The sequence below is a fragment of the Neoarius graeffei genome, chromosome 11, assembly GCF_027579695.1.
Source record: "Neoarius graeffei isolate fNeoGra1 chromosome 11, fNeoGra1.pri, whole genome shotgun sequence".
Taxonomy (NCBI): Eukaryota; Metazoa; Chordata; class Actinopteri; order Siluriformes; family Ariidae; genus Neoarius; species Neoarius graeffei.
The window spans coordinates 68,475,518-68,487,873 of NC_083579.1; the positions used below are offsets into that span (position 1 = coordinate 68,475,518).

A 12,356-nucleotide genomic window follows, 5' to 3' on the forward strand; every position below is an offset into this window, starting at 1 on the left:
ATTAGTATGTTAAGCTTTGCATGTTAGAAGGTTAACTGTTGGTATGTTAGCATGTTCACAATAGCATGTTGGCATGCCGGCTGTTAACATATAAGCCTTAGCATGCTAGCTGTTGGCATGTTAGTCTTAACATGTTGGCACGATAGCTGTTCTGTTACAGCTTAGCAAGCATACTTTGCATTTTCTTTGCGGGAATGCAGTCCAGTGTTGTTGTCTCCCTCCCCAAATCTTCAACTGTCCAGTTTCAGTTAGTTTATGTCCATGATGGCCTCAGATTCTTGGCTGACAGGAGTGGAACCTATTGTGGTCTTCTGCTGTTGTAGCCCATCCACATCAATTCTGATGTTTTCACTACGTTCACACTGCAAGGCTTAATGCTCAATTCCGATTTTTTTGTGAAATCCGATTTTTTTGTGAGGTCGTTCACATTAACAAATATATGCGACTTGTATGTGATCCTCAGTATGAACGAAAAGCGACCTAAAAGTGTTCCGCATGCGCATTGCAGGATACGACGAAGTCACACGCAGTGAGCATGGCCAGTGTTTACGGAAGTAAAACCGCCCGGTTGCGGTATGACCCATCCAATCTAGCTTGAATAGCTGCATCCCCCCAAATGGAAATCAGCTCCCTAACCTCTGCATCCTTCCATTGAGAAGATTCAGAACCTTCACAGCCCGAAGCGTCCCTCGCATTGATGTCATGCGCCATGTTGTTGTAACTTTTTTTTTGAGAGACCCGCCACCTACTTCAGCGCAGAATAGTGACGTTTGTGGCTTGTTGATGACGTGTAAGTCAGATGAATGCGACCTGGCGGTTCAGACTGAAGTCGCATATGAAAAGATCGGATAGGAATCGGAATTAGGACCACATATCCAAACGGCCTGGGTCGGATTTGAAAAAATCGGATCTGTGTCGTTCATATTGTCAATAAAAGATTGGATACAGGTCACATATGGGCGAAAAAATCGGATTTGAGTCACTTCAGCCTGCAGTGTGAACGTAGTGTTAGTGTTCGCTGAGATGCTTTTCTGCTCACCACAGTTGTAAAGATTGATTGAGAGTTACTATATCCTTCCTGGCAGCCTGAACCAATCTGGCCATCTTCCTCTGATCTCTCTCTCTCTCTCTCTCTCTCTCTCTCTCTCTCTCTCTCTCTATCAACAAGGTGTTTCCACCCACAGAACTGATGCTCACTCAGTGCTTTTTGTTTTTTGCACCATCCTTTATACACTTTCAAGACTGCTGTGCGTTGAATTCGCAGGAGATCAGCAGTTTCTGAAATGTTCAAACCAGCCCATCTGGCAGCAACACCCATGTAATGATCAGGCACAGAGCTCACACTTGTTTTTCTTCATTTTTTTTTTATGCTTTTTTTTTATGCACTGTGTTGCTGCTGCTACATGATTGGCTGATTAGATAACTGCATAAATGTACAGATGTTCCTATTAAAGTGGATGCTGATTTGTATATGACTTTCAGAAACGGAGATGCGAACATTTGAAGATATTTTGTTTTTCTTTATTAATGACCTTGCATTATTTGATCATTTTTGTTGCTTGTAAAAATTTTTATTTTTTTTTTGTCTGTGTTTCGTATTAAATGTACAAGCGTTTTTTTTCACTCAGCTGTTTGCTTCTAACCTCTTCCCAACTCCCAGGGAATGAAGTTATTACCATCAACACGCCAGCATTTGCCGAGTCTGTCACAGAGGGAGATGTGAGGTGGGAGAAAGGTATGTGTGTGTTTCTTCTGTGTTGACCTCATATCGTTTTGTGCCCCATTTATTGCATCAGCGTGTGAACTCGATATTAACGCGTGCGTTTTGTCTCGTCTCGTAGCCGTGGGGGACACCGTCGCAGAAGATGAGGTGGTTTGTGAAATTGAGACTGACAAGGTAAAAGCAGAAAAAGGAACTGAACTTGTATTTTTCAGGGATATCATGACAATTATCATCCCAGACCATGTTGTTAAGCAGCTTGCCGTGTCTGTATGCAGACGTCAGTGCAGGTGCCGTCTCCGGCTGCAGGAGTGATCGAGGAGCTCCTGATTCCTGATGGAGGCAGAGTGGAGGGAGGCACTCCTCTGTTTAAGCTGAGAAAAGGAGGTTGGTGCATGACAGTCTGTTCATTACATTTGAACGGTTTTCCAGGTCCTCTACTGTGTGTGTTTAAGCAATATCACACAAGCAAAAACAGTTATACAACCCCTGGCAAAAAGTATGGAATCACCAGTCTTGAATGAGCGCTCATTCACACGTTTTATTCTGTAGAACAAATTCGGATCACAAACATGATACAATAATAAAGTAATTCCAAAGTGCACCTTCTTGGCCTTCAGAAACACTAAAAGAAATGAAGAAAAAGCATTGTGGAAGTCAGTAAATGTTACTTTTATAGACCAAGCACAGGGGAAAAAAATATGGAATCACTCAATTCTGAGGAAAAAAATATGGAATCATGAAAAACAGACAAACAAAAGAACATTCAAAACACTTTTTTTTTCTTTCTTTTGATTACGTTCATTATGTCTTATATTAAATATAGTTAGTTTTTTGTTTCTTTTTTATCAGACATCTAGTTTTTGGGTTTGTTTATCTGACATGTTTCGACGTACGACTGTCGTCTTCCTCAGAGTGTCACCGGATGTTATTGGTGACGCATCTTTTATCAGCTTATGTTTCCGAAGGCGTGGCCTTCCTGTCTGGATTGACAGGTCGGTCACGCCTTCTACTGTCAGTTCGTCCCCTGCAAGATGGCACTCCAGGTATGGGAGAGCATGTATGCTCCCTCATCTCGGTTGATGGTCCTCGGGCTTCGCTTACGGATCTCCATGGCCTCCCTGATCCAGCGCTGATGTTTGTTATCTTCTGTGCGGATGACTCTGGCATTCCCCCAGTCCATAATGTGATTTTCCCTTTTGCAATGATCTGTTATGGCTGACTTATAATTTTCCTGTTGTGCCTTTTCTTTTATTGTTCGGGTTTGTCTTGTAGCGGTCTCCTTTTCGCACTCTTTCTTATGTTCATTTTTTCTTGTGTTGAAACTCCTTCCTGTCTCCCCGATGTAAATTTTATTGCATAATTGGCATGGAATCTCATATATGGTGTTGCATCTGTTGTCCGGATGTATTCTGTCTTTGGGATGAACCAGGATCTGACAGAGTGTTGTGTGTGGTTTGACAGGTGTGTTAATGTTGTGTTTCCTCATTGCTCTTTGAATGCGTTCAGTTATTCCCCTAATGTATGGTAATGTCACTACTCCCCTGTGTTCTTGTTTGTTAGTTTGTTTTTTTCTCTTTCTTCTGTGTTTTGTTGTTCTTAACCTGTTTCACCCCTTTAGATATTGCCCATTGTGGATATTGACATGCCTTCAGTGCGTGTTGTATATGTTGTTCCTCCTGTTCTTTGTCCTGTGGATCTGTAATTATTGCTGCGCGTTCATGTAATGTTCTGACTACTGATATTTTGTGCATTATGGGGTGTTCGGAAGTCCAGTTTAAATATTGGTCGGTGTGTGTGTGTGGGTTTTCTGTGTACTTTTATTTTGATGTCCCCATCTTCTGTGTGATGTATTTTTAAATCCAAAAATGCTATTGACTGCTCCGTTTCTTCATGTGTGAATTTTATATTACCGGTATTATCTATGGTGTTGAGATGGTCGGTGAGTTGTTGAGTGTGTCCCCTCTTAACGTTTTCTAGTATGTCATCCACATAATGTTTCCAGAGTGTTGGCCTGTATTCTGCTGGTATTGTTGTGAGTGCTTCACATCACTAGTACTTAGTTGCACCACCTCTGGCTTTTATAATGGCTTGCAGTCTCTTAGGCATGGACTTGAGTGACAAACAGTATTCTTCATCAATCTGGTGCCAACTCTCTTTGATTGCAGTTGCCAGATCATCTTTGCAGGCCGGAGCCTTGTTGTGGACCTTTTTTTTTTCAATTTCCACCACAAGTTTTCTATTGGGTTGAGATCTGGACTATTTGCAGGCCATGACATTGACTGGATGTGTCTTTCACCAAGGAATGCTTTCACAGTTTTTGCTCTATGGCACGATGCATTGTCATCTTGGAAAATTATTTCATCATCCCCAAACATCTTTTCAATTGAAGGGATAAGAAAACTGTCCAAAATGTCAATGTAAACCTGTGCATTTATTGAAGAAGTAACCACAGCCATCTCCCCAGTGCCTTTGCCTGACATGCAGCCCCATATCATCAAGGATTGTGGAAATTTGGATGTTTTCTTCAGGCAGTCCTCTTCATAAATCTCACTGGAACGGCACCAAACAAAAGTTCCAGCATCATCACCTTGTCCAATGCAGATTCATGATTCATCACTGAAGATAACTTTCATCCAGTCATCCACAGTCCATGATTGCTTCTCCTTAGCCCATTGTAGTCTTGTTCTTTTCTGTTTAGGTGTCAATGATGGTTTTCATTTAGCTTTCCTACATGAAAATCCCATTTCCTTTAGGCGATTTCTCACGGTTCGGTCACATACTTGTACATCGACTCCAGCTTCCTCCCATTTATGCTTCATTTGTTTTGTTGTACTTTTTCGGTTTTCAAGACATACGGCCTTAAGTTTTTTGTCTTGACGCTTTGATGTCTTCCTTGGTCTACTACCAGTACGCTTGGCTTTAAAAACCTTCCCATGCTGTTTGTACTTGGTCCATATCTTAGATACAGCTGACTGTGAACAGCCCACATCTTTGGCAACCATGCGTGAAGAGTTACCTTCTTTAAGAAGTTTGACAATCCTCTCTTGTTTCAAGAGACATGTCTCTTGTTGGAGCCATGATTCTTGCCAATCCACTTGGTCCAGCAGCCCTCCAAGGTGTGATAACTGCGCTGTTTCTAACTGCAGACTAACGAGCAGATCTAATCTGAGGCAGGTGTCAATTTAGGGAAAGGAAATTGACTGGGTGAGTCCTTATTTTCTACCTGAAAATTGAGTGATTCCATATTTTTTTTCCCTCGGAATTGAGTGATTCCATATTTTTTTCCCTGTGCTTGGTCTATAAAAGTAACATTTGCTGACTATCACAATGTATTTTCTTCGTTTATTTTGGTGTTTCTGAAGGCCAAGAAGTTGCACTTTGGAATGACTTTATTATTGTATCATGTTTGTGATCTCAGTTTGTTCTACAGAATAAAACGTCTGAATGAGTGCTCATCCAAGACTGGTGATTCCATACTTTTTGCCAGGGGTTGTACTAAATATTTGCACGGCTGCGATTGAGCCGTGGTGGCATCGCGGCGGAGCTAATCGCAGCCATGATGATATTCACTATAATAGTACAACTACGAGTGCGATATTGCTTTTATACAGAAGTTCCGTAAACAAGAAATTAATATTGAGTAACTTTCATTTTGGACGGGATATGTCCAGATGTGTGTGTGGGGTTTTTTTTTTTTTTTTTGCGCACTTAGCTTATGGAAGTAGATCCCAAAGAAACCTGTGTCAGCATGGAATCATGTTGCTATGGCAACAGGATCATTTACTAGTACGTGTCTCAGTACTGCGTGTGCGTTATCTAGCAGAGTGAGCTTTATACTTCATGAAAGTGAAGGCTGTAGATTCGTGCATTTTGCTGCCAGTAAATCACATGGTTACAGAAAATTTGATTAGATTTTTAGAATTAGAAGCCTTTTATTTATACAGTGGCATGCAAAAGTTTGGGCACCCTTGCTGAAAATATGTTACTGTGAATAGTTCAGTGAGCAGAAGATGAACTGATCACCAAAAGGCATAAAGGTGTAAAGACGATGCATTTCTTTTCATCGTTTTCAAGGTTCCAGACCTTAATTAGCTTATTGAGCTGTGGCGTGTTCAAATTCTTCGTTAGGAAAGGTCAGATGATGCAGATTTCAAAGCTGTATAAATTCTCTGACTCCTCAAACTTGTCCCTAAAATCAACAGCCATGGGCTCCTCTAAGCCACTCCCTCGCATTCTGAATAATAAAATAATTGATGCTCACAAAGCAGGAGAAGGCTACAAGAACGTAGCAAAGTGTTTTCAGGTAGCTGTTTCCTCAGATTGTAATGTTAAGAAATGGCAATTAACAGAAACAGTGGCGATCAAGGTGAGGTCTGGAAGATGAAGAAAACTGTCTGGAAGAACTGCTCGTTGGATTGCTAGAAAGGCAAATAAAAACCCCTGTTTGACTGCAAAAGACCTTCAGAAAGATTTAGCAGACCCTGGAGTGGTGGTGCACTGCTCTACTATGCAGCGACACCTGAACAAATATGACCTTCATGGGAGTCATCGGAAGAAAACCTTTCCTGCATCCTAGCCACAAAATTCAGCATCTGAAGTTTGCAAATGAACATCTAAATAAGCCTGATGCATTTTGGAAACAAGTCCTGTGGACTGATGAAATCAAAATAGAACTTTTTGGCCACAATGTGCAAAGGTATGTTTGGAGAAAAAAGGGTGCCAAATTCCAGGAAAAGAACACCTCTCCAACTCTGAAGCATGGGTGTGGATCGATCATGCTTTGGGGTTGTGTTGCAGCCAGTGGCACAGGGCACATTTCATCGGTCGAGGGAAGCATGGATTCGAATAAATACCAGCAAATCCTGGAAGCAAACATCACACCATCTGTAAAAAAAAAGTTGAAGTTAAAAAGAGGATGGGTCCTACAATAAGACGATGATCCAAAACACATCTCAAAATCTACAATGGAATACCTCGAGGCCCAAGCTGAAGGTTTTGCCCTGGCCCTCACAGTCCCCTGACCTAAACATCATTGAAAATCTGTGGATAGATCTCAAAAGAGCAGTGCATGCAAGACAGCCCAAGAAACTTGTAGAACTGGAAGCCTTTTGCAAGGACGAATGTGTGAAAATCCCCCAGGTAAAAACTGAAAGATTATTAGCTGGCTACAAAAAGTGTTTACAAGCTGTGATACTTGCGAAAGGAGGTGTTACTAGCAGTGATGGGAATAACGGCGTTAGAAATAACGGCGTTACTTTTTTTAGTAACGAGTAATCTAACTAATTACTTTTTACATCGTTATAACGCCGTTCCCGTTACTTACAATAAAATACTATGCGTTACTTTATTAAAGCTGTTCTCATCTGGCACGCTGCTCGTTCAGCCTTTCTTTCCTCTGCTTTAGTGTGGGGCGGGGAGACACGAGACAACGGCACAGTAAGCCAATCAGAGTAGATTTGGACAACAGACGTAGGTAGGCCACGCCTACTGCACTACTGCGTGGTCTTTCAATCGGAAGACCCAGCGATGGCGAGCGGTCAGCCCAGCACTGCGCTTTCACATTGGAAATACAGCCATTACTTTTCATTACTTGAAATAAAAGGCAAGAGTGTTTACGTGCAATGCACATTATGTCGAGGAACAAAGCGTTTGTCCTCATCAGTGGCCAGTAATTAGTAACATAATTTTAATAACTACAAAAATATATTACATTTGATAGATGTCTTATCTCACATTGTCCCACAAAAATATTAATATAGTGTAGATAACATTACTAATTGGTTCTGTTAAGTGTCCATTTCAGTCATTAAACAAATTTAACATTCACTTTTATTATGATTACACTAATTGAATTTTTGATTTTTTTTGAGGGGGAACAAAATGTAACGGAATAATTACTTTCCCTGGTAATTAGTTACTTTCATGACAAAGTAACTCCGTTACTAACTCAGTTACTTTTTGGGAAAAGTAACTAGTAACTATAACTAATTACTTTTTGAAAGTAACGTGCCCAACACTGGGTACTAGGTACTGACCATGCAGGGTGCCCAAACTTTTGCTTTGGGCCCTTTTCCTTTTTTGTCATTTTGAAAACGTAAAGGATGAAAATATTAAAAAAAAAAAAAGTTTTTGTTTAAAATATAAATGGAATGAGTCATCTTTAACTTTATGCCTTTTTGGAGATCATTTCATCTTCAGCTTGCTTAACTGTTCACAGTAACAGCAGTTTTGACCAGGGGTGCCCAAACTTTTGCATACCACTGTATACATAGGCACATTACAGCACAGTGAAGTTCTCTCTTTTCCATCTGAAGCAGCGAACACACAGAGAGAAAGAGAGATGGGCTCTCTAAGAGCCCATCAGCTAGCACGCTAGCTCGCTGGACCTGCATTGATGCATTGTACTTTCCTGTTAAAGGGGCATCCAGTGAATTTGGCTTCGCCTCTTCCTTTTCATCTTCATCTGATGAACTTTCATATTTTCAAGTCAAATGAAACACAAAAATGAATATTTGCCGATCACAGCAAGTGCCCTGATGTGCCATCCGCATGCTTAAATTAAACTTTTAAGATGGATACACTGTTATTATAACGGTTATGATATCGCTAAAAATAGACTTACCTGGACGCAACCATTTGCACTGAAACCGGATATCGGCCTGTGACGTTAATGGCATGCTCGAACACCGTTTCCTTTCGTTACACAGAGCTATCGAATAGAAGAAGAAGAAACCTTTATTTGTCACATGCACACTTCAAGCACAGTGAGATTCATCCTCTGCATTTAACCCATCTGAAGCAGTGAACAGACGTGCGTGCACACACCCAGAGCAGTGGGCAGCCACACTATAGCACCTGGGGAGCAGTCAGGGGTCGGGTACCTTGCTCAAGGGCACTTCAGCCTAAGGCCGCCCCACGTTAACCTAACTGCATGTCTTTGGACTGTGGGGGGGAAACCCATGCAGACACGGGGAGAACATGCAAACTCCGCACAGAGTTCAAACCCAGGACCTTTTTGCTGTGAGGCGACAGTGCCAACCACTACACCACCATGTCGCCTCTGAGGAGAACATGTTTTAAGCACAGCAGTGTGATCCGGAAATGATAATAGCATTATGGGTGTGGTGTTGGTATGAATGGATTTGGCCCAGCAGGACTGTTGGCATGTGTAAACAGCTCAGTGACTCAGTGAATGTTTGTTGTATTAAACAAAAAAAAAAAAGGTCAGCCAAGCAAACATTTACAAGCAACAGTGTCTAGTTCTCTCTCTCTCTCTCTCTCTCTGTGTGTGTGGAGTTGCACATGCCACTCCCGAGATACCAGTGATCTGCTCTCCGGACCTGCCTGATCCATCCTCGTGCCCTACTTCTGGCTGGAGTTCATGGTATATCCAGGGCTCTACAGTGCGCACATTTCACTCGCATTCGCAAGCGAATTTTTCAGCATGCGAACGACGAAAAAAACCCGCGCATTTGTGCGAGGGCTTCTTGTGGCCGACAATTTAGGAAAGCACTGAGCACAGATGCGACGAGTTTAACATTCTAAAATGTATCAAACGTTAAACTGCAAAGTATGTAAATCCAGCGCTGGATAGCCTACCTAATATAGTGTAACGAGTAACCGCCTGTATTGTTGTAAGTGTGTGTGTTCAGTGTTGTGTACGTGCGTGCATGCGTGTGTGTTCTGCCTGCGCCTTGCTCCCTGTCTGTAGTTGCATGCATTGCCTCTGTCTTGCACTGCGGTGGTTCCCACGGTAGCCGGGGGGGTGAAAAAGTTACTTTTTTTTTGCCGTTCTGCCATGCTAGTGCGTTTTACCGGGACATGAGATTTCAGCATTTTTATTCTTCTCGGTTTGTAGCTTGAATAAGTTTAGGCTACTGAATAACACTTTCAGTTAAAGTTGAGTCTGGTTCTTTTGTGCTGACGCTACAATAGCCTACTATCACAATAAATATCCCCCGTAACATTTCCCGTTTTCTACTCCTCTTTCTGTGATTGCCCCTCTTTCCCACGGTTGTATGTTGTGGGTGTGGCATTAGGTGGGAAAAATGCTTTTTAGGGATTCATCAGATCATTCAACTGAGAGAGAACTGAGAGCTGGTTCGGACCGAGCTGAGAAATATATTCGCTATGCAGAGAATAACGGCGTTTTTTAAAAGCAATGATGGTGGAAACAAGAATAAAAGAACGGACGAGGAAGAAAGTGTAGTGAAGAAAGCTAGAACGACGGGAGAAGGTGCGGGAAAATTATATAATGAGATGGAAAGCACACACCCCAGTGCAAACATTTTAGATGGGAACATACAACACAGCAGAAAAACAAATAATATACAGTATATACAAATGGTGCATGTCACAACAGCAGAAAAACAAAGAATATATATACAACTGGGCGTGTTGAGTTGCAGATGTTAATTGCACATTAGTTATAGAAACTCAGTTCAGCTACAAAACTCAGGATATTGTATTGGGTATGGATGTAAAAGTGTAGAAATGTACAAAAGCTATAAAAACTAAAAAGTTGCTCTGTGAGGTTGCACTGTAATAAGTATTGCACTGTATCAGCTAAGTGTGAGAATATTGTCCTTTTAGGTCCTTGTTGGTGCATTGTTGCACCTGCCAGAAGTGGCATCAATCAGTGCATGTAATTAGCCTTTTTCACATTACATCACTTGCAGAAGAACCTCACATCCGTTTTCAGCCTTTTGAATGGAAGAAGAGGCGGCATGCTAATCTGCTGGCTAACACGTAGCAACCATAGAAAGTCAGTAAACTTCCTCTCCAAAACAAGGCAGATAGGTGACTGGAATGGTCGCTAACAATACGTAATGATAAACAACAATACGCAATATTATTATCAATCTTATCTGTGAATGACACAGTTTTGTTAACATATGTTGCCGCCGTATACCTCTTCTTCCATTCAAAAGGCTGAAAACGGATATGAGTTCCCCTGCAAGTGACGTAATGTGAAAAAGGCTAATTGTTAAAGGTGGTTATGGCCTGTGGGGGGGGGAACTGTTTTTGAGTCTGTTGGTCCTTGCTTTGATGCACCTGTAACGCCTGCCTGAGGGCAGCAAGTCAAAGAACTCCGAGCCAGGGTGGGAGCTGTCCTTGATGATGATGTTAGCTCTGCTGAGCTCTGCTCTCTATTTAGCTACTGTTTGTTCATTCATTCAGTTGTTCGTTATTCATTTGTTTGTTCGTTCATTCATTCATTCTCAATTGAATTTTGCGTTTTATGTGTTGGTGTGTCTAAGGTTTGCGCTGCAATAAACCTTTTAAAATGAAAACCTGCTTGTGCCCCCATTTTTTTTTTTTTTTCCCCTGTGCTCCTAAAATTTTTAACTTAGGAACACGTGTGCTCCTGAAAAAAAAAAAAAAGTTAGTGTCAAGCCCTGGGTATATCCAAGATATACCATGAATGCTGGGCTCGAACCCAGAACCTTCTTGCTGTGAGGCGACATTGCTAACCACCATGCCACCCCAAAGGCTTCTAATTCTTAAAAAAAAAAAAATCTCCAGGTGCCAGAGTACAGCACTCTGTCTTGCTCGCTCTCTGTGTGTCTGTTTGTCTCTCTCTCTGTGTGTCTGTGTTTCTCTCTCTCTCTGTTCACTGCTTCAGATGGAAAAGAGAGAACTTCACTGTGCTGTAATGTGTGTATAAATAAAAGGCTTCTAATTCTAAAAATCTAATCAAATTTTCCGTAACCATTTGATTTACTGCTAGCAAAATGCACGAATCTACAGCCTTCACTTTCATGAAGTATAAAGCTCACTCTGCTAGATAACGCACACGCAGTACTGAGACACATACTAGTAAATGATCCTGTTGCCATAGCAACATGATTCTTGCCATCTAAAAAGATTGCTTTTCTCAGTGAGTAAAAACGAACAAAAAGGCATGTCACGCAAAACGATCAATGATCTGACTTATTTTACACCCAAACGATCAACACTTGGGCATCTTTAGGGTTGTTTACAGCAGTTTCGAAGTGAAGTATCCACGAGATCCACTAGCCTCGGTAAGTCCTGTCGGGTGGCGGTGACGTCACAGTTTGTGCTTTGAGTGCAATATTTGAACCTCAGAGTGAGAGAGATGGCAGTGCAAAGGGACATTATGCCTCCGCCACCTTAAGGTGCAGGAGGCATTATGTTTTCGGGTTGTCCGTCCGTCTGTCCGTGCGTGGGTCCATCCTGAAACCTTGTGAACACGATATCTCAAAGGCTAATGAAAGGAATTTCATCAAACATTCACCATTTGTGCACTTTGGGACAAAGATGAAATGATTAGATTTTGAGATCAAAAGGTCTAAGGTCAAGGTCACTGTGAGGTCAAATGTCTGTCCGAAACCATTGTGAACACAGTCTCCAAGGCAAATGAAAGGAATTTCACCAAACTTTTCACCATTTGTGCATTTGGGGACAAACATTAACTCATTAGATTTTGAGGTTAAAAGGTCACAGGTCAAGATTACTGTGAGGTCAAATGTCCATCCCCAAATCACAACTTCATAAGGCGTGTAGTCTACCAGGCGGCGGCATCCCCATCGACGCTGTTGGCGTCGAGTTCTTTTTTATGGGGGGGGGGCTTTTTTTCACCTTTATTGGATAGGACAGTGTAGAGACAGGA

The 12,356-nt window shown here is 41.7% G+C and overlaps 1 protein-coding gene across 1 annotated transcript in view; it reads left to right on the plus strand.

Moving 5' to 3' along the window:
* dlst (dihydrolipoamide S-succinyltransferase) overlaps positions 1-12,356 on the plus strand; it is a 65,047-nt gene that overhangs the window by 29,704 nt on the left and 22,987 nt on the right. The window contains exons 5-7 of the mRNA XM_060934654.1: positions 1,661-1,735; positions 1,842-1,897; positions 1,999-2,107. Of these exons, the coding sequence (XP_060790637.1) occupies positions 1,661-1,735; positions 1,842-1,897; positions 1,999-2,107 (240 nt within the window). The remainder of the gene's footprint in view (positions 1-1,660; positions 1,736-1,841; positions 1,898-1,998; positions 2,108-12,356) is intronic.